Consider the following 19,072-nt stretch of genomic DNA (forward strand, 5'->3'; position numbering starts at 1 on the left):
CATCTAGCCTGATTCATCATCTGGTTTCACTTCATGGAAACCGTCTGACCTCGCAGCATTAGGATTCGTTCGATCGACGTTAGGCGGGTACTTTTTTTAAATTTAACCAATCGCTGCTATTTGGTCGTGACGTATGTAATGCTCCAAATCCCGTAGGAAGAAGGGCAATAACATCTTTCCCCTTGATAAAATTCACCAAACATTCTCTTTGTTCCGGCTTTAAATCCTTGATCTCGGGAATCGTCGCCAACACAGAATGTCTGTCTTTGTCTACATCCATCTCGACCACTTTGTTTACTGTTGTGCTGTTCAACAAAAGGGACCCAGTCATGGCTTCACAGCTCTTCGCTGATTGACCAGTGCGCAATCTACAACTTCTTGGATTTTTGCAAACCGTCTAGTGTATTCTGATTCCTGACCTACTTGCTGGAGGAAAATGACATTGAGTAGAGGCACTAGGTGGTGCCAGTCTGACTAATTTCCACCCATTTCGTAGTATAAATATAGTGTGTGTGTTGGTAGTGGTCATTGGTGCACATTGACATTCTCGCTTCTGTCAGTCTGTCCCAGGGCAGCTGTGTCTGCAATGGTGGAGGGAATGAAGAATGTGCAAAAAGTGACTTTGAAACTACTGCATTATTATTATTTTGAGTTTATATATTTATTTGAACATTTGAAGTTTGGATGCAGTTCCCATTTTAGTTTGGTCAAGTGATTTTATTTGGTCAAGCGTTATATTTCTTACTCATGTGGCAATCAGGACCATGTTTTTAGTCCAGAGAGAAAGGCCAGGATGCCTTACGGGTTCCTCCAAAGACGGATCTTCTTTCCTCCTCCTCATCCTCCTCTTCCTCTTCTCCTCTTGTTGTCGTCCCTGACCGTGTGTCCCCTCTGCCCTCACTGTCTCTCCATTTCAGCCTCCCACCCATCTGGAGCCACGGGGGTTAAAAATAGACCTCTTCAATAATGCATGGAGTGATTGGTTAATATTAATTTTAAAATAGTAACACATCAAATATTTATACGGCCCAGAGATGCCCCGGGACTACTCGTGTCTGGCCCGTCTGTCAAGATGCACTGTAAAAGAAATCTGTAACTTTGGGATGTGTGTTAATAAGGGCGGGCTTAATGTGAAATTCTGGCTCATCTAACACGGAAAGGAGTTGAATTTTGAGGGTTTTTTTTGTTATAATTGTGGTATTGAAATCTCCACATTTCAAAAATTTGTATCAGAAACACCGGGCTATAATCAGGGAAGTTTTGTGTGATGTAACTTAGTACTTGAAATTGTAGTGGTCAGAAGAGATGGCACATATTCAATTTTTTTGACAATTTTTTTTTCCCAGAAAGCTGAAAATGTACCTAATTTACTGTAAAAATCACGGAATAGGGAGTGTATGCTGTTAATTGTAGTGTTTGTTTCTAGATGGTTAGATAGATGGACAGACGAACTCAAAATGAACAGACGGACAAAAATTTTGTTTACCGTATTTTTCGGGCTATTAGGCGCTCTGGATTATAAGACGCACTGTCATTAAATGGTCTATTTTTGAACTTTTTCACAAATAAACCGCACTGGGCTTTAAACAAAACACAACAGTTGGATGGGTGAGTGGTTTTGTTTGTTTGTGGCGTTCACGGTGACTCTGGGCTTTGTTCAGTTGTGGCGTGTAGGGAGGTGCTGTCTGGGACCGCTGGATTGTCGGCGTGTTCGCAGTGACTCAGTTGTTCAGTCGTGTCTAGAAGTGGCACATTGCGCTCGCTTTTTCGGTTCGTTCCTCCGTTCCGTTCCTCGTCGGCGTGGAGTGTGGCTGTGGGTGTGTTTCGCTGTGCGGTCACTGTCTGCTCTGTGTGTGTTTGTGTGTTCAAGGTTCAAGGTTCTTTATTTTGTCATTCAAACATGTGAGAGAAACACATGACAGAACGAAATGTGCTCCCCGAGGCCCAGTGATACAGAAAGAGATAAAAAACAATAATAATAATAATAAGCAATGTTAAAAAATAAATACATTTAAAACAACAACATTTAGCAGTTCCAATGAACAAGTAGTAAACGTGGCAAGATAGAGAAAGAGGCAACCAAAGCAGGAAGTCAGTGTGCACTGTTCAAAAGTCCTGTGGGTGTTGCGGCTTTGTAGTTTACTGAAGTCGTGCTGGGACGTCCGAGTGGATTCGTGTATAGGGCGCTCTGGATTGTGGGGCACGCAGTCGTTTTTTGATGCGGTTGGAGCGGTCTAATACGGTACTTGTAAATCGTTTAATCGTACAGAATTGTAGTGTTTGTTTCAAGATGGATGGATAGATTGACAGACGAACTCAAAATGGACAGATTAAGCTTTTCCCAAATCCCATAGGAAGAAGGGCAATAACATCTTTCCCCTTGAAAAAATTCACCTTTGTTCCGGCTTTAAATCCTTGATCTCGGGAATCGTTGCCAACACAGAATGTACTGCACTTCGCTGATTGGCTGGTGCCCGACTCGCACTTCCAGGGTTTTTGTGAATCGTCTAGTGTATTCCAATTCCTGACCTAGTCACTGGAGAGAAATGAAATTGAGTGGAGGCACTAGGTGGCTACTAACTAGATACTTGAGTAGTCACAATACAAAAATTTCAAACTCTATTTCAATATTAAGCTATGGACATGATATCACAATGTTAATAAAAAAAACACTTTCTTTGGACAACTGATTTTGATTTTCAACATTAGATGGTAGTACCGTATTTTCCGGGACATTAGGCACTCTCTTAAGCCTCTAACTGCATCAAAAAACAACCGCACGCCCCACAATCCAGAGCGCCCCATACACGAATCCACTTGGGTGTCCCAGCACGACTTCAGTAAACTATAAAGCCGCACCACCCGCAGAGCACGCAAACACACACAGAGCAGACAGCGACCGCACAGCGAAAAACACACTCATCACTCCACGCGGACGAGGAACGGAACGGAGGAACGAACCGAAAAAGCGAGTCCAATGTACCAATCTGAGTCACAACTGAACAATTGAGTCATTGCGACCGATCGAGCGGTCCCAGACAGCACCCTCCCTACACGCCACAACTGAACAAAGCCCAGAGTCACCGTGAACGCGCCAAACAAAGTCCCACTGACCCATCACACTGTTGTGTTTTCGTTTAAAGTCTGGTGCGGTTTATGTGTGAAAAAAGTTCGAAAATAGACCATTTAATGACAGTGCGTCTTATAATCCAGAGCGCTTAATAGCCCCTAAAATACGGTACTTTGTTGTTGTTGTTCTATACCCCTGTGGCCTTATATCTGCATAATCCCTCAGTTGTCTAGTAGGTTCCATAGTGTCCATGGGCGTATACAAGTCTGTGTGCTCTTATAATTGTTCTGATGCAGCTCAAGATCATTCTAAAGCTGTTCAGGAAAGGCTAATTTCTGTAAAGGATCGTTTCCGTGAACTTTTATATGTTTAGTATTGATTAGTATCTATTTTCGATACCTTTAACAACCCTACTTGGAACTCCTGACCAGTTACATGGCTCATAAAGGTCAATTCTCCTTGTTTAAAAAGCGCAAATACCGACCTTATAAATGACACTGCTATCTCTGTTTCGCCCTTAAAAACCGTAGATACTCGTCGTCGATACGTCTCTATTAGCTGGGCCTTGTGGTTGCTGCTCAGACGTGCTGTTGTGAAGGCTGCAGTGACACGGATGGATGGGACGGAGCTCGGTGATGGATGGGATATGTATCTGAAGTGAAGTGTCAGCAGCACCTCTGAGGAGCAAACATCTAGTCACCCGAGAATCAGGAAATACTGGGGACAATACAGGAGCTAATATTGATACTGGACGAAATCGATATATCTCTCCAAATATCTCTCCAATTTCCTGATACATACTTGTAGTGCCGCTATTTTGTTAATTTTGTCCTCGACTGTTTCTTTTAAACCTGCGCTGTGTCACTTTTTGGTTGGGGGTCCGAGATTAGGTCCACGAGATCGAGACAAGACGAGATTTTCACATAATCTATCATTTTAAAAATCCAATCCAGTCCACTTTATTTCTATAGCACATTTCACAAACAAACAGTTTCCAAAGTGCTGCACAAATACATAATAATAACGACAAAATAAACTACTAAAATAATCATACTAGTCTTAAAATAATAAAATCTGTAAAATAAAATAAGAGCAAAATCATAGATTAGCAATAAATAAATAAAGCCAATAAAATATATAATAATAAAATAATAAAAATGTGTGATTCCATTTGCAGTTTTGGTCAAACATTTTTGTATTTAACATTTTTGGGAATTGTACGCCTACTTTTTAAAACTACAGCTTCGTAAGAGATTTAATTTACCATCCCTTAAGTCTTTATTGTCCAATCTCACAAGATAATTTTTCTCACGTGTGCAAAATCTTGTGGCAGTTTTATCTCACGAGATCTGGCAGAAAAAGTAAATCTGTAAATCCCTAATTACAGGTGGGTTTGTAGCTCAAAAATACCTAGGAAAACAAACATTCTGACTGTGAGCGGCGTCGCCTCTCCACAGATTTGACGTGTAACTTGGTCTGATTTAGTCTCCATAGAGATAGAAATGTTTAATAAAATACTGGGGAACATTCCAGATAAAGCAATAACATCTCCATGGAGAAAAGCTTTTGATTGCACTTTTAAAATAATAGAAAGAACAATGGTAATATGCTAAAAAGTTGGTTTCATATACAATACAGTTAGGGGTGTGCAAAAATATTGAAATATCGATATATCGTATTGTTGTATTGCGATGATGCAGTATCGATATCTTGGGCTGCTGTATCAATATATTGTCAAGAGTATTTTTTTGTATATTTTACTGAATAATTTTGTTACAGAGCTACAGTTTTGTTGTTTGTTCAGAGGAAAGAAACTCGTTTATGCAGCACATTTGACATTTTCACTGTTTTGATGATTACAATGTTTGTGTTTTATATGAACTTTGCACAAGAAGTGGTTTAACAAAGACTTTTAGGTTATGTTCAGACTGCAGGGCTTAATGATCAATTCGGATTTTTTTTTGTGAAATCCGATTTTTTTGCGAGGTCGTTCACATTTACAATTAAATGCGACTTGTATGTGATCTTCAGTGTGAACATTAAATGGTCCAAAAGTGTCCCGCATGTATATTGGAGGAGACGACGATGTCACATGTAGAGAGTGTGCTCTGTGTTTACGGAAGTCGCCTAAACTCTGAGCTTGTCTCTCAAAATACGGTCCAGTTCTTGGTAAAATGGACAGGTTACACATCCACGGCCGCTTTATTTGTTTGAGTTTTTAACCTCTTTGTATTTGGCTCGCAGGCTCTTTATTTTTCATCGACATTGGATCCAGGACCGTCTGTAGCCGCGCTCGGACATTTCTTTGGCAATTATTTAAAAAACCGCCCAGTTCTGATAAGATTACTCCAATTTGGCCTGAATACAGCGATCCCCCCAAACATTAATAAACTCACTAATCCCGCTTTCCCTCCTTTGACTAGACTTAGAGCTTGAGCCTGTAGGTGAGATGAATGTGACCTGACCGTTCAGACTGAAGTCGCATGTCAAAAGATCAGATATGTATCGGTTTTAGGAGCACATATCCAAGTGGCCTGGGTCACATTTGAAAAAATCGGATCTGTGTCATTAAAAGTCATTGGGTTACTTCACGCCGCAGTCTGAATGTAGCCTTAGTATCACAGCCATGATTTAGCCTTTATTTTCTATTGAACCGTATCAGAACTATTTGAAATATATCGTATCGAATCGAAAACTCACTGTATAGTATTTTCTGGGCTATTAGACGCGCTCTTAAGCTTCCAACCCCATCAAAAAACGACAATCCAGAGCGCCCTATACACAAATCCACTCGGGTGTCCCAGCACGACTTCAATAAACTACAAAGCCGCACCACCCACAGCACACGCAAACACACACGGAGCAGACAACGACCGCACAGCGAAAAACACCCACAGACACACTCATCACTCCACGCCGACGAGGAACGGAACGGAGGAACAAACCGAAAAAGCGAGCGCAATGTGCCACTTCTAGACACGACTGAACAACTGAGTCACTGCAAACACGCCGACAATACGTTGGTCCCAGACAGCACCCTCCCTACACGCCACAACTGAACAAAGCCCAGAGTCACTGCGAACGCCACAAACAAACAAAACCACTCACCCATCCAACTGTTGTGTTTCCTTTAAAGTCCAGTGCGGTTTATTTGTGAAAAAGTTCAAAAATAGACCATTTAATGACAGTGCGTCTTATAATCCAGAGCGCCTAATAGTGCGGAAAATACTGTATTTTTTATACAAACGGAAAAATTAAAATAAATGCAAAGTACTTCTTGGTAATACTAAATAAAATATTCTCAAATAAGCAACAAATGTGTGAAATATTATAAAAAATAAATTCCTTGCAAACAGTTGGGGGTCAGAGATGCAGCGCCGGCGAAAGGCGAAAGTGAGGATCGGGGTGCGACGATCGTAGTTTTACGAGGATTCACGTGGTTCAGGGGGACGTAGTCAAGGTGGGGGCCGACTGTTATCGAGGCGGCCTCCCTAACTATAAAGCGCTGCGAACATGTAGTGGCAGAATGTAAACACACACAAATTGCACAAACTCCCACTGACCCATCGAACTGTTGTGTTTCGTTTAAAGTCCGGTGCGGTTTATTTGTGAAAAACGTTCGAAAATAGACCATTTATTGACAGTACGCCTTATAATCCAGAGCGAAAATACGTTTTTTAGGTATGTATCGTATGAGCAACTTCTTATCGATACAGTACATTATATTAAATCATATATAAATACATTCTGCATATTTTTTTTCTCAAACCACAATTTGTAGATCTTGCGAAAAATGTAAAAATATAAACATATCTGCAAATTTCTTATCAGTTTTGGTACTGTCAGTATTGTCTGTAAAAAACTCCATATCTGCTAAATTGATCGCAATTAAATCGAAATTGAAATTTGAATGGACACAATTAGCAAATGGCAAAGACTTCAACGTTCAAGTATCATAATTTCCTCCACAAACAACTAAATCTCCGGTCTTATTCTGTGTATAAACTGCTAACCCTGTTTAATCTTTTGATCCGTACAAGTATGTTCTGAAATGTGATTCTTGTATCAGTTTCAGGTCCTATTTCAGTCTCTGGGTCAGTTCCCCTGGACGCGTTTAAAATGTGAACTTTGAGGCCTATTATTAAAGCATAAATCTCAAATACAATTGCAACGCTCGTCAGAAATATCACAATAAAGTGGTTGAGCCCCGGCAGAGATATAAAAGCAGCGGGCTGTCCTTTGCTCCGTAAGCCTGTCTGGGAGCAGTTTGAGCTCAGATTGTCTCCCCTGGCTGTGAGGCTGCAGAGAGAGACCAGAGGGGGGGTTGGTGGGGGGAATAGAGGATGGAGGAGAGGGGGGGGAATCACTGACCAATAAAATCCAGAGGACGTGGGGAGGGGAGTACGGGTAAACAGGCTATTTTCAGGCTGCTGTACTGTAAAAATATGATACAATACCAGTAATGTGTTTCGGTGGGACTTCTAATGGTAACTGGCAATGTGCACCTCGTGGTAATTTATGTGTGTGGTGATTTTGGGCTCTGAAACTAAAATAAATCAAAAGGGTAATCTACAGTGTCTGAAAATAGAACTAAATGCTTGTATTTACAAGTATATTTAAATAAAAAATGGGTTAGTTGGTCGTGTTTGGTCCTGGTTTTGTGTGTTGGAATTGTTTATTTTTTTTAATTTTTTTAATTTTTTTATTCAACAGTAGATTTTATTCAACAGTAGTTTTTATTCTTTTTTTTTTTTTTTTATATTATTTGTTTTATTAATTTTCCAAGACAATTATTACACTTACACATATGCAAATATGGTTTAAGGATCAAACATTGTCTTAAACTTAATCTTCCAAATAAAATACAGATTTTTACTATTATATTGAAAAGAGAGAAAGGAAAAAAAAAAAAAAAAAAAAAACTTAATTTGGTAGCGAACTGAACATTGGGGAAATGAGCCCTCAAATAAAATCTAAACGTATCGTATTAACAAAACTCAGCCAACCCTTCCATATCTTTGTTGGAATTGTTTAGACCTTCCTTGGTTCTGGTTTAGAGCAGCAGTGGTGCAGTAAGTTAGGTGTTGGCCCACGCACCAGATGGTTGCTGTTTCAATACTACTACTCACCTTTGTTACTCACTGACTGAATTAAAAATGAATAGTAACGCATGGGTTTTATATACTGTATCGCTTTTCCAGACGCTCAAATTCACTTTACAATTCCGTGCTTTTATTAATTCGCTCACTATTCTTTCAGATATTTTTTCATCGCTATTCTCTTAAAAGTTATTTTGAATAGAAAAAGTCGCTCGTTTTAGCTCACTGCAGCAACTGTTCCATAATTTCCTTTGCTTGATGAACAGTGTCCCCCAGAGTCGTTCTTACATGTGCCCCTTAGATTATATTTACTTTCTCTCTGAGTGAACATTGCCTGCAAAGAAAGAGGAATTTCATTATGTTTGACTCTGTACATGAACTTAGCCGTGTGCAAGTCGACCAAGTCATAGAACTTAAGAACATTTGATTAGATGAGCGATGAGTTACCGGGTGAGGCTTTGAAAAGGCCACACAGTAATTAAATAAGATAAAAGATGAGTAGCTAAATAAATAATATAATATACTTCATAATAAAAAATTGTGTCTGAAAAATGTTCCATTGTAGACTAAAGTCACACATAACAAATGATATGAAGGGAATACCAGGTGCCGCAGTGGACCAGCAGTACCTTTAGATGCCAAAACTTTACCAGACTATAGCATTTAGAGCAGAGGTTTTCAAACTGGAGCCTCCCTTTAAAGAGAGAGTTTGAAGTAAATGCATCTTTTGAGCTCCTGGTTTCAATAACAACTGATAATATATATTTTTTTATATTTTATTTTCATATTTTTTGAAGTGCATTCAGAAATTATTTCCAGTGAATAATTTCCAACTTCACGCAGGGGTAATTGAGGCGACTTTTAACATCACTGAACATCAGTAGGTCACCAGGACTAAACCAGGACTAAACCAGGACTTGAGTGAGAGAGGGACAATCCCGAGTCCGTGGAGCAGGGTGTCGGCAAATCACGATGGGGTGACGACTGCTCTTAGCTCCGTGGGGAGTGAAGCTCTGCGTTGTTTTTTTTTGTTTTTTTTCTGAGGTCACCCGACAGTTTACGAGAGCGCACCTTCAGGCCCGTTCCGATACTCAGTCCTGGTTCAGTCCTGGTTCAGTCCTGGGTCAGTCCTGGTTCAGTCCTGGTTCAGTCCTGGTTTTCAGTCCTCAGTCCTGGGTTCAGTCCTGGGATCAGTCCTGGTTTAGTCCTGGGTTTCAGTCCTGGTTTCAGTCCTGGTTCAGTCCTGGGTTCAGTCCTGGGTTCAGTCCTGGGTTCAGTCCTGGGTTCAGTCCTGGTTCAGTCCTGGGTTCAGTCCTGGTTCAGTCCTGGGATCAGTCCTGGGATCAGTCCTGGGATCAGTCCTGGTTCAGTCCTGGGTTCAGTCCTGGGTTCAGTCCTGGGTCAGTCCTGGATCAGTCCTGGGATCAGTCCTGGGATCAGTCCTGGGTTCAGTCCTGGGTTCAGTCCTGGTTCAGTCCTGGTTCAGTCCTGGTTCAGTCCTGGTTCAGTCCTGGGTTCAGTTCAGTCCTGGTTCAGTCCTGGGATCAGTCCTGGGATCAGTCCTGGGATCAGTCCTGGTTTCAGTCCTGGGATCAGTCCTGGTTCAGTCCTGGGTTCAGTCCTGGGATCAGTCCTGGGATCAGTCCTGGTTCAGTCCTGGGTTCAGTCCTGGGTTCAGTCCTGGGTCAGTTCAGTCCTGGGTTCAGGTTCAGTCCTGGTTCAGTCCTCAGTCCTGGTTCAGTCCTGGGTCAGTCCTGGGGATCAGTCCTGGGATCAGTCCTGGGGTTCAGTCCTGGATCAGTCCTGGTTCAGTCCTGGGTTCAGTCCTGGGTTCAGTCCTGGTTCAGTCCTGGGTTCAGTCCTGGTTCAGTCCTGGTTCAGTCCTGGGTTCAGTCCTGGGAGTCCTGGGTCAGTCCTGGGTCCTGGATCAGTCCTGGTTTAGTCCTGGGTTCAGTCCTGGGATCAGTCCTGGTTCAGTCCTGGTTCAGTCCTGGGTTCAGTCCTGGTTCAGTCCTGGGATCAGTCCTGGGTCCTGGGATCAGTCCTGGGTTCAGTCCTGGTTCAGTCCTGGTTCAGTCCTGGTTCAGTCCTGGGATCAGTCCTGGTTCAGTCCTGGTTCAGTCCTGGTTCAGTCCTGGTTCAGTCCTGGTTCAGTCCTGGTTCAGTCCTGGTTCAGTCCGTGTGTGTCGCGTCTCCCCAGTGGCGGCGTTGGGCCTATTGAAAACCGCTGATCTAGAGCATCTGTAAAAGCGCTTTGTAAGACTGAAGCATTATTATTACATCCAAATAAACCTGTAGATATTTTCTTTCTTCTTGAGATTGTGTTTGTAATTGTTGCGTCTCTCTCTCTCGTGCAGGAGTTCAGGGCCTTTGAGCTGCTCAGAAGTGGACTGGACCGCTCCAAGTATCTCCTGGTGAAAGAGGCCAAGATCATCGCTATGACCTGCACCCACGCAGCCCTCAAACGCCACGACCTGGTGGAGCTGGGCTTCAAGGTACGTTTACTACCGCGAAGTTCCAATCTGCGCTGAAGGAAAGTGTATCGACCTGTTCACCAAATGTCCCGTGTTTTTTTTGTTCTTAGTACGACAACATCCTGATGGAGGAAGCAGCCCAGATTCTGGAAATTGAGACATTCATCCCTCTACTGTTACAGGTAATGGAAATGCTCTGAGCAGGCCAAGTTTCAGCCACATTTTACTGTAAAACAGTAACATTCAGACATTACTATTGCATTCTTCTGAGCGGTGTCACTTTTCACAGATCTTGACCCGTTATCTAGTCCTGGTTTAAATGGTCTGGTCACTCCAAAATCCCTCAAAACATTGTGGTTCATGAGCCTCATTAGGTCTATAATCTGAGTAGTCATTTAATAAAATCGACTATCCTAGGCTGGAACTCCAATTGTGGTTCCAAATCCTAAAGTCACGGATAAGTAGTGTCCCACTGTGAATGGTTGACTCCTAAATTAATCGACTAAACAGTGTCCAAATTTAGTTCTACGGATTTACCTGTTTAAACCTGGTTTTAACCTGTTTTAGTTCTGGGTTTGTAACCTGGTTTTAGACCTGGTTTTTTAGACCAGATTCCTGTTTTGTCCTGGTTTAGTTCTGGTTTTTTTCCTGGTTTAGTCCTGGTGTTAGACCTGGCTTAGTTATGAGTTTAGTTCTGGTTTTGTTCTGGTTTTGTTTAGGTTTAGTCCTGGAGGCATGGTTCAGGTTTTAGGACTGACAAGGTTTAGAAACACAGGTTAGGAGAGACAGTTACCTGGAGGGTTTAGCCCTGGTTAAATCCTGTTTTAGTCCTGGTTGCAGACCTGGTTTTAGACCTGATTTTTTGTCCTGGTGTAGTTCTGTTTTAGTCCTGGTTTTAGAAGAGGCTGGTTAGTTCTGGTTTTTGCCAGTCCACGAGGCGCACGGCAGGAAGGCGCGGTCCGCATGCCGCATATGGGAGAGGGGGGTCGTGCTTTCGCAGCCCGGTACCAGTTCGGTTGGTGACCCTTAGAGTCTTTTAAAAAATAAAATGCGCTCAAAAACGAGGCGCACGGGAACTTGTACTGTTGTTATTATAAGCTTTCGTACCGGTCCATTTTGTCTAGTTTTGGTAAGGTTTTGAGATGTGCACAACTAAAATGAACAAACTGTGATTGTAAACCTAAGACTGAGATGTCAACAGAAAAACCCAGAAGGACCCAGAGGACGGCTACAGCAGACTGAAGCGCTGGATCATGATCGGGGACCACCACCAGCTGCCCCCCGTCATCAAGAACATGGCCTTCCAGAAGTACTCCAACATGGAGCAGTCGCTGTTCACGCGCTTCGTCCGCCTGGGAGTGCCCACGGTCGACCTGGACGCACAGGGACGAGCACGCGCCAGGTTAGACACGCAAAAGACAGGAATTTCATCTTGTATATTAACCATTAGAAAGTACTGCATTTTGTCAAGCTGCTGTACGTATATTTAGTGTCTTAAAATTTTTGAAAACAGAGCTGGTGATGAGTTGATAAGTGCTTTTCTCAACTTTCATTTAATGATACAGTATTAATATCGTGGGCTGCTGTATCAATATCTTGTCAAGAGCCTATCTCTTTACTAAATTATTTTGTGAAAGAGCTACAATTGTGTTGCTTGTGTGGAGAAAGGAAACTTGTTTATGGAATACATTTTTGCAGTTGATGAGTAAAATGGGTGTTTTTCATTTCTTATTTATTTTTTTTATTTAACGTTATCAAATACTGAATTTTTAATAAGGAGCACTATAAATCCTTTAATTTTCTCAAAAAATGACAGTGCGCCTTATAATCCAGTGCACCTTATGTATTCATTCCGATTGGATTGTAGGAGCAATACAGCTCCCAGAGTCAGGAGCCTCGCAGAGTAAAGCCCAATTTACGGTCCTTAGTCCGACAGAAGCTGAACCGCATCAGCGCACAAGGAGCGAGCTGATATTTCAGCATATATAATTCATGCAAATTAGCCATGCGGTTTTAAGTTTTGTTTCTGTAAAATGTAAACAAAGCGCAAAACTGCATTAAACACATTATTACTCAATATATATTTGAGTCCTCCTTGTAGAAAATTTTAAAAACAAACTTGAAGGAGTGTTTTTCATACTAACTTCGCACAAACTGAGAGGTTTAACAAAGACGTTTAGTAGCACAGCCATGATTTAGCCATTGTTTTTCTTTTTACTGAACCATATAAAATCTATTTAAAATGCAGCATATTGAATCGAAAGTATCCAGTATCAAAAAGCCCATTGTACCGTGGCGTATGTGCCGAGGTATGTATCGTATCAGCAACTCCTTAACTCTTTCCCCCCTGGACGCCGACTAGGAACAACCCATACATATGTTACTAGGGCTACACCCATAGAGCATAACTGCATAAAAGAAAACAGACTTCCACGAGTGATTTCAGGGCAATTTTGGTTCATAATCGAGTAAAAAGCCCAGATTACTTTGTTGGGATATCGCAGGACTCCACACTCATCAGCGCGTTCACTTCTGTAATTTCACATCACTTTGAAATCTGAAATCTATAAAAGTCACTTTCTCTAAAACTTATCCATCAAAAACTGTCAATCGTCACTCTTTCGATTAACTTCGGAAAAAAATCGGCGAAAACATATCCTTGAATCCTATTGGTCAGTCTAGTGTGGGTTGTAGTGGCCCCCACCTATCGCAGTCTCTGTTTAAATGTGAAAAACCGAGCCATTTCTAAAGGTCGTCAAATCACGTCTTTAGTGATACAGCAGAGGTGTCAAAAGTCGTCATTAAGGAAACAGGGGGGTCGTCAAATGTCGTCTTCATGGGGGAAAGAGTTAATGGTACCCAGCCCTAGTACACACTGGCCTCGTTTTGATCTTAAGAGCTGATTTTACAATATATCTGTACTTGAGGCAAGAGATTCTTTACGTGGCAAAATCTGATATAGCTCCTTTAATTCAGTGACTATTCGTTATTCACTGTATTATTGCCTTTTCCTGATCACCTCTGCCTCCCTTCTCCTTCAGCCTGTGTAATCTGTACAACTGGCGCTACAAACATCTGGGGAACCTGCCGCACGTGCAGCAGCTGCCCGAGTTCCAGGTGCCCAACCCCGGCCTGACCTTCGACTTCCAGCTCGTCAACGTGGACGACTTCAACGGAGTGGGCGAGTCCGAGCCCAACCCCTACTTCTACCAGGTCGGTGTAGTGGTACTTTGCAGTGACGTCAAACTGCGTGGATGTCTGTGGAACAGTGATCTGCGGTTACCGTGGTGACACAATGCACACATTAGCAAACACTGCCAATGGATTAAAGCAACAAATTTTGACTTTAAACGTTTTGCAGAAGTTTAAAGTTATTCCTCACTTACCTTATGCATTCAGAGCATCCTAATTATTCATCAGGATGAGTTTATAAGCACTTTTCACAACTTTCAGAGACCAGTGTTGAGTTTGCCACATCGAACTATAATAAAATCTGAAGGTGAACTCAAGATGGCGAGGTACTTCTAGTGGTTCCAGGCCGATTGAGCATGTGCAGTAGTGCTCTTTTCTCCTGCAGGCACACACACGAATGCACACAAGCTCACGCACGGAGCTCGGTCTTGTGTATCACGTGATCGCTTTGACCAATCAGAGCGAGAGGAGCTAGAGCGGAGCCGGAACTAATGATTGAAAAGTGTTTTTTAAGACAACTGAAGGATTTTGAGCTGAGAAAAAGGAAAAAATTGGTAAAAATCGCCACAAAATCTGAAATTTTTGAAAGTTGTAGGTGCCCTGTCAGCCGAACACTAGCAGTTTGTGATTACATTGCCTTTCTCGGCCTGGGGAATTTTTTCGCTGAAGTACCAGTGAGTGTCCCTACGTCAACTGGAGGCAGCTACAAGCAGCAATACCCTATCCCTATAGTTATTTTAATAGATCCATGAGCTATACTGAGTCTTACAAAGCTAATGTTTAGGTGCTTTGCGGATTTGAAAAAAGTTTATGTTGTGAAAACAGACAAAAAGAAAGAAGAGAAGAAAGTTTCCAATGCCCTGCCTTTCACAAAAAAAATACATTGTGCTCTGTGGAAGAATTCTGTCCGGGTCCAAGCTCCCGGGAGCTGCAGTACCTGGAGCGGCCACTAGTCAGTCTCGAGCTAGAACAGAGCCGGTCCAGTTTTTATTATAGATCCATGTTTTGCTGTCAGAGTAATGTTAACAACAACTAGCATGCTATACACATTAGGGATGGGCATTCGATGAAGTTTTCTTAATCGATCGTCGGAAGAATTAACGATCGATTATCGATTAATCATTAACGTTTTTATATTAAAATGATCATCATTATTATTACTGTCTGCACTCCTAATCTGCATAAATAAATTCAACTTTACGACATATAAACCGTAACGACTCTAGAGCCACATCAGCCCGTTTGACATTATAATGTGTATAATTCAGTTTTGTGCGACTCTCACAGAAACTAAACTTAAAACCACATCACTAATTTACATAAACTAAGAGAAGATAAAACTACAGCTCTTGTGTCACTGATGTGGTTCAATTTCTGTCGGATTAAAAGACATGACTCAGGTGAATACAGGTTAGTGTGACCAGATTTGCGTTTGCCAAAACCAGGACACCGTACGGGGGGAGGGAGGTGGTTCCTCGTCATCAACATTGAGCGACTCTCACCTGGCAAAACCTTTTCCCACTGGACACCGAAACATATGTGCTGCTTTGTACACTGTGCACATGGACTCACACTTGTCCCGAACGCAACGGAAAGCGTGGAATTTCTTGTACAAGTCATCGTTAAATACGCATTTGTGCTTTGGTACGTTGCAGACTGACCGACTGTTTGTGTCTCGCTCCTTCTGATGCAGAGACACATGTACACACCTGTTTGTTCACGCTACGCACAGCAACCTACATTCGGTTTGTCGATTAAAATTAACGTAATCGATGATATTCTTAATGATCAATTATCAATTAATCGACTAATCATGCCCATCCCTAATACACATACTTCCTGATTCTTGGATAGTAAATGTGTATAATGAGACACAGTGGATTTATTGTGACCTCAAGAGCTGCCGCGGTCCCTTTAATAGCCCTCACCCAGTCCCTAAAATATATTCATTTGGATTTATGAAGTTGTTAAGTAGAGTTTATTATTGCAGTGCAGGTGTATGCGGTAATACATATCCCAGAGTACTCCAGAAATAATCTTGTTGTACACAGCGTGGCAGTTATGGCCTCCTCAGCTGAATTGATGTCCCCCCTCTCTCTCGCTCAGCGGCGGTATCGTCCCCCCGGCCTCTATTTCACACCAACCGGATTTTTGTGGCGAGGTTCATTCATTTTTAACCGGTCCTGGTTTAGCCGACGGTTCGTATGAGATATTCATAAGAGTTCAGACAGGCCACAGACAGATAGAAGCAGACGGGGGTACGGTGGAAGGAGACGGGTATTTAGTCAAGATTCTACTCAAATATACTTCAGCCGACTTCAAACAGCCCCAGGAACAATAATACAGGCGCTTCATCTTTTACACTACAGTGAGTTATATCATGTAGATTAAAATGGATTTATTTCTGTGTCATTATTTTGATAAAATATGATTCATGGCTAAAAATGCGACCACGCTTTTTTTTTCTTTTCTTTTGTTAAAGTATTTGAAGTGCTGGAAATGTAAGGTCGCGAGGAACAGTTATAATTCACAGATCTTGAGTGCGTAGAGTTCTGAAATGGAATGTTAAATCTAAATAAAAACTGTACAGTAGGTTTGCGCTTGAGCTACGGCTGGGCAGTTATTCAGATTAATTTGATTCATTTGTGTTTTTAATCTTCGTGAGTTTGAAAAATTGCAAAATGGTGAAATGGAGGATCGTTACGAAAGAAGTTTGCTCCTGGAGTTTCGAGTACAGTGTCCTTTCAAAATCAGTGGCACAGCTGTTGCGTATGTGCTCCAGCTTCGTTTTTCTAACCGTGTCCTAACAATTCTGCTTTCTAATGTCCAGTTTTTGCCCAATGCTCCTCTTTAACCAGTCTGCTTCAGAGCACCTTGGCAGAAAGAGCACTAAAGAGGAGTCTGCTTTTCACTCCGCAGTACAGTGTGATGTCACATAGTACTTGAAATTGCTGTGGCCACTGCAAGCACATGATTTTTTACAGTTTTTAACCAGAAATCTGCAAATTAGACGAGTCTGCACCAGAGTTTTGCACTAGGTTGGGTACCCACAAATAGCTGCAGAAACAGGCGGGTTTTAGTAGTCCTGGTTTATTCCTGATTTAGTCCTGGTTTAGACCTGGTTTAGACCTGGTTTAGACCCAATGTAAACATGGTTAAAGCCTGTTTTAGACCTGATTTAGACATGGTTAAGTCCTGGATTAGACCTGATTCAGTCCTGGTTTAGTCCTGGTTTAGACCTGGTCCAGTCCTGGTCTGGCCCCGGTGTGGTCCTAGTTTAGACCTGGTTTAGACCTGGTTTAGACCCAGTTTAAACATGGTTAAGACCTGATTTAGACATGGTTAAATCCTGGATTAGACCTGGTTAAGTCCTGGTTTAGACCTGGTTTAGACCCAGTTTAAACATGGTTAAGACCTGGTTTAGATCTGATTTAGACATGGTTAAGTCCTGGATTAGACCTGGTTAAGTTCTGGTTTAGTCCTGATTTAGTTCTGGTTTAGACCTGGTCCAGTCCTGGTGTAGTCCTGGCGATCGGCTTGGCGGTTGTGGAGTCTATATATTTATTCTAATGACACTGGTTTAGTCCTGGATTAGACCTTGGTTTAGACATGGTTTAGACCTGGTTTAGACCTGGTTTAGACCTAGTTTAGACCTGGTTCAGTCCTGATTTAGACCTGATTTAGACATGGTTTAGACCTGGTCTAGTCCTTGTCCAGTCTTGGTGATCGGCTCGGTGGTTGTGGCGTGTATATATTTATAATCCACTAATGACACAGCGTAGGTTTAGACCTGGTTTAGACCTGGTTTAGTCCTGGTTTAGACCTGGTTTAGTCCTGGTTGAAGTTCTGGTTTAAGTTCTGATTTAGACCTAGTTTAGACCTAGTTTAGTCCTGGTTCAGTCCTGGTTCAGTCTTGGTTCAGTCCTGGTTCAATCTTGGTGTAGTTCTTGCGATCGCCTCTGCGGTTTGCAGCATTTATATATTTATAATCTGCAAATGACACGGCGTAGGTTTACTCCTGGTTTAGTCCTGGATTTCTGGGCTGTCGGACTAATTGGCCGACCCCGATTTATCACGGGCACGGGCGAGTAACGGGTCAAATGTTAACGGGTCCGGGCGGGTGCGGGTTTAACTTTGATATAAAAACACGTGCAGGACTCTGGTCTGCACTCAAGATGCCTAAAGAATAGAATCAGAATCAAATTTATTTGTCATTCCAGTATAAAAAATACACAGAAACGAAACAATGCACTCAGGTCCAGGTCAACAGCAGCACAGATAACAATAAGAACAAATAGTTATAATAAGAATAAATAGTTATAACAAGAATAAAATAGTTAAAAATATTGTATGTCAACCCGCCCCCATTTTCTAAAGTGCGTTCCAAGTCAGTGCTGTTTTGTAGTGTTTTTTCTGACAGAATTAATCTGTCTCACGGCATCAGGATAAAAACTGTTCCGTAGTCTCGTGGTCCTGGCCTGTAGGTGGCGCAATCTTCTGCCTGATGGGAGAGCTGTAAAAAGTTCATGTGCTGGAAATAGACGGTGCCATTAAAACAAACATTTTTCGCGACAAAATTGCACATGATTTAGTGTTTATTTTCACAGTTTAAGGTTTAAAAACAGTTGCTTTGGCTTCCATTAAAGGCTACAAATGCCTTTAATGCCTGCCTGCGTTCAACTCCCAGAAGTAGTCCCCGTCGCTCCCTCTCCTCTCCTCCCACACACACTCACGCAGTCAGAGTTCAATAACAGTGTTGCCATAATAAAAGTGTATTCCCAGCGGTCACACGGGCCTCCTCTGATCACCCGCACAGACTGGCATTGTGCTTAAACCCGCAGCACACTCCCTCCTCCGGGCTCCTGCAGGTCACATGGAGCTCCTCTCCTCGGCACGGGAACATTTTCAGGCTCCTCCGGGGAACTGCCCCCTCCCACACAAGATACACACACACACACACACACACACACACACTTGGACATCCCTGGCAAACCGCGCTGATAAATTGGACACTCGAGGAGCAGTTGGAGCTGGCGCCTGCCGAATTTGTCTTACCCGAACAAACAGTGTGACTTGTGCTGTTCTAACACTGCACAGTATAAGTACACGATACCAGTACTGCTTAAGTGAATATTCTCTGTAGTACATATTTGTAGATAGGAGTTACCGTATTTTTCGGACTATAACGTGCACTTAAATGGTTTAATTTTCTCAAAAATCGACAGTGCGCCTTATGT

General features: G+C 42.2%; 1 protein-coding gene across 1 annotated transcript in view; it reads left to right on the top strand.

Annotated features, from left to right (window-relative positions):
- The window catches only part of aqr (aquarius intron-binding spliceosomal factor), a 154,261-nt gene that overhangs the window by 80,216 nt on the left and 54,973 nt on the right, over positions 1-19,072 (top strand). The window contains 4 exon segments of the mRNA XM_055157746.1: positions 10,527-10,664; positions 10,754-10,825; positions 11,858-12,045; positions 13,685-13,856. Of these exon segments, the coding sequence (XP_055013721.1) occupies positions 10,527-10,664; positions 10,754-10,825; positions 11,858-12,045; positions 13,685-13,856 (570 nt within the window).

Source organism: Boleophthalmus pectinirostris, unplaced genomic scaffold (genome assembly GCF_026225935.1).
Source record: "Boleophthalmus pectinirostris isolate CB_2022bp ecotype Guang Dong unplaced genomic scaffold, ASM2622593v1 HiC_scaffold_10, whole genome shotgun sequence".
Classification (NCBI taxonomy): domain Eukaryota; kingdom Metazoa; phylum Chordata; class Actinopteri; order Gobiiformes; family Gobiidae; genus Boleophthalmus; species Boleophthalmus pectinirostris.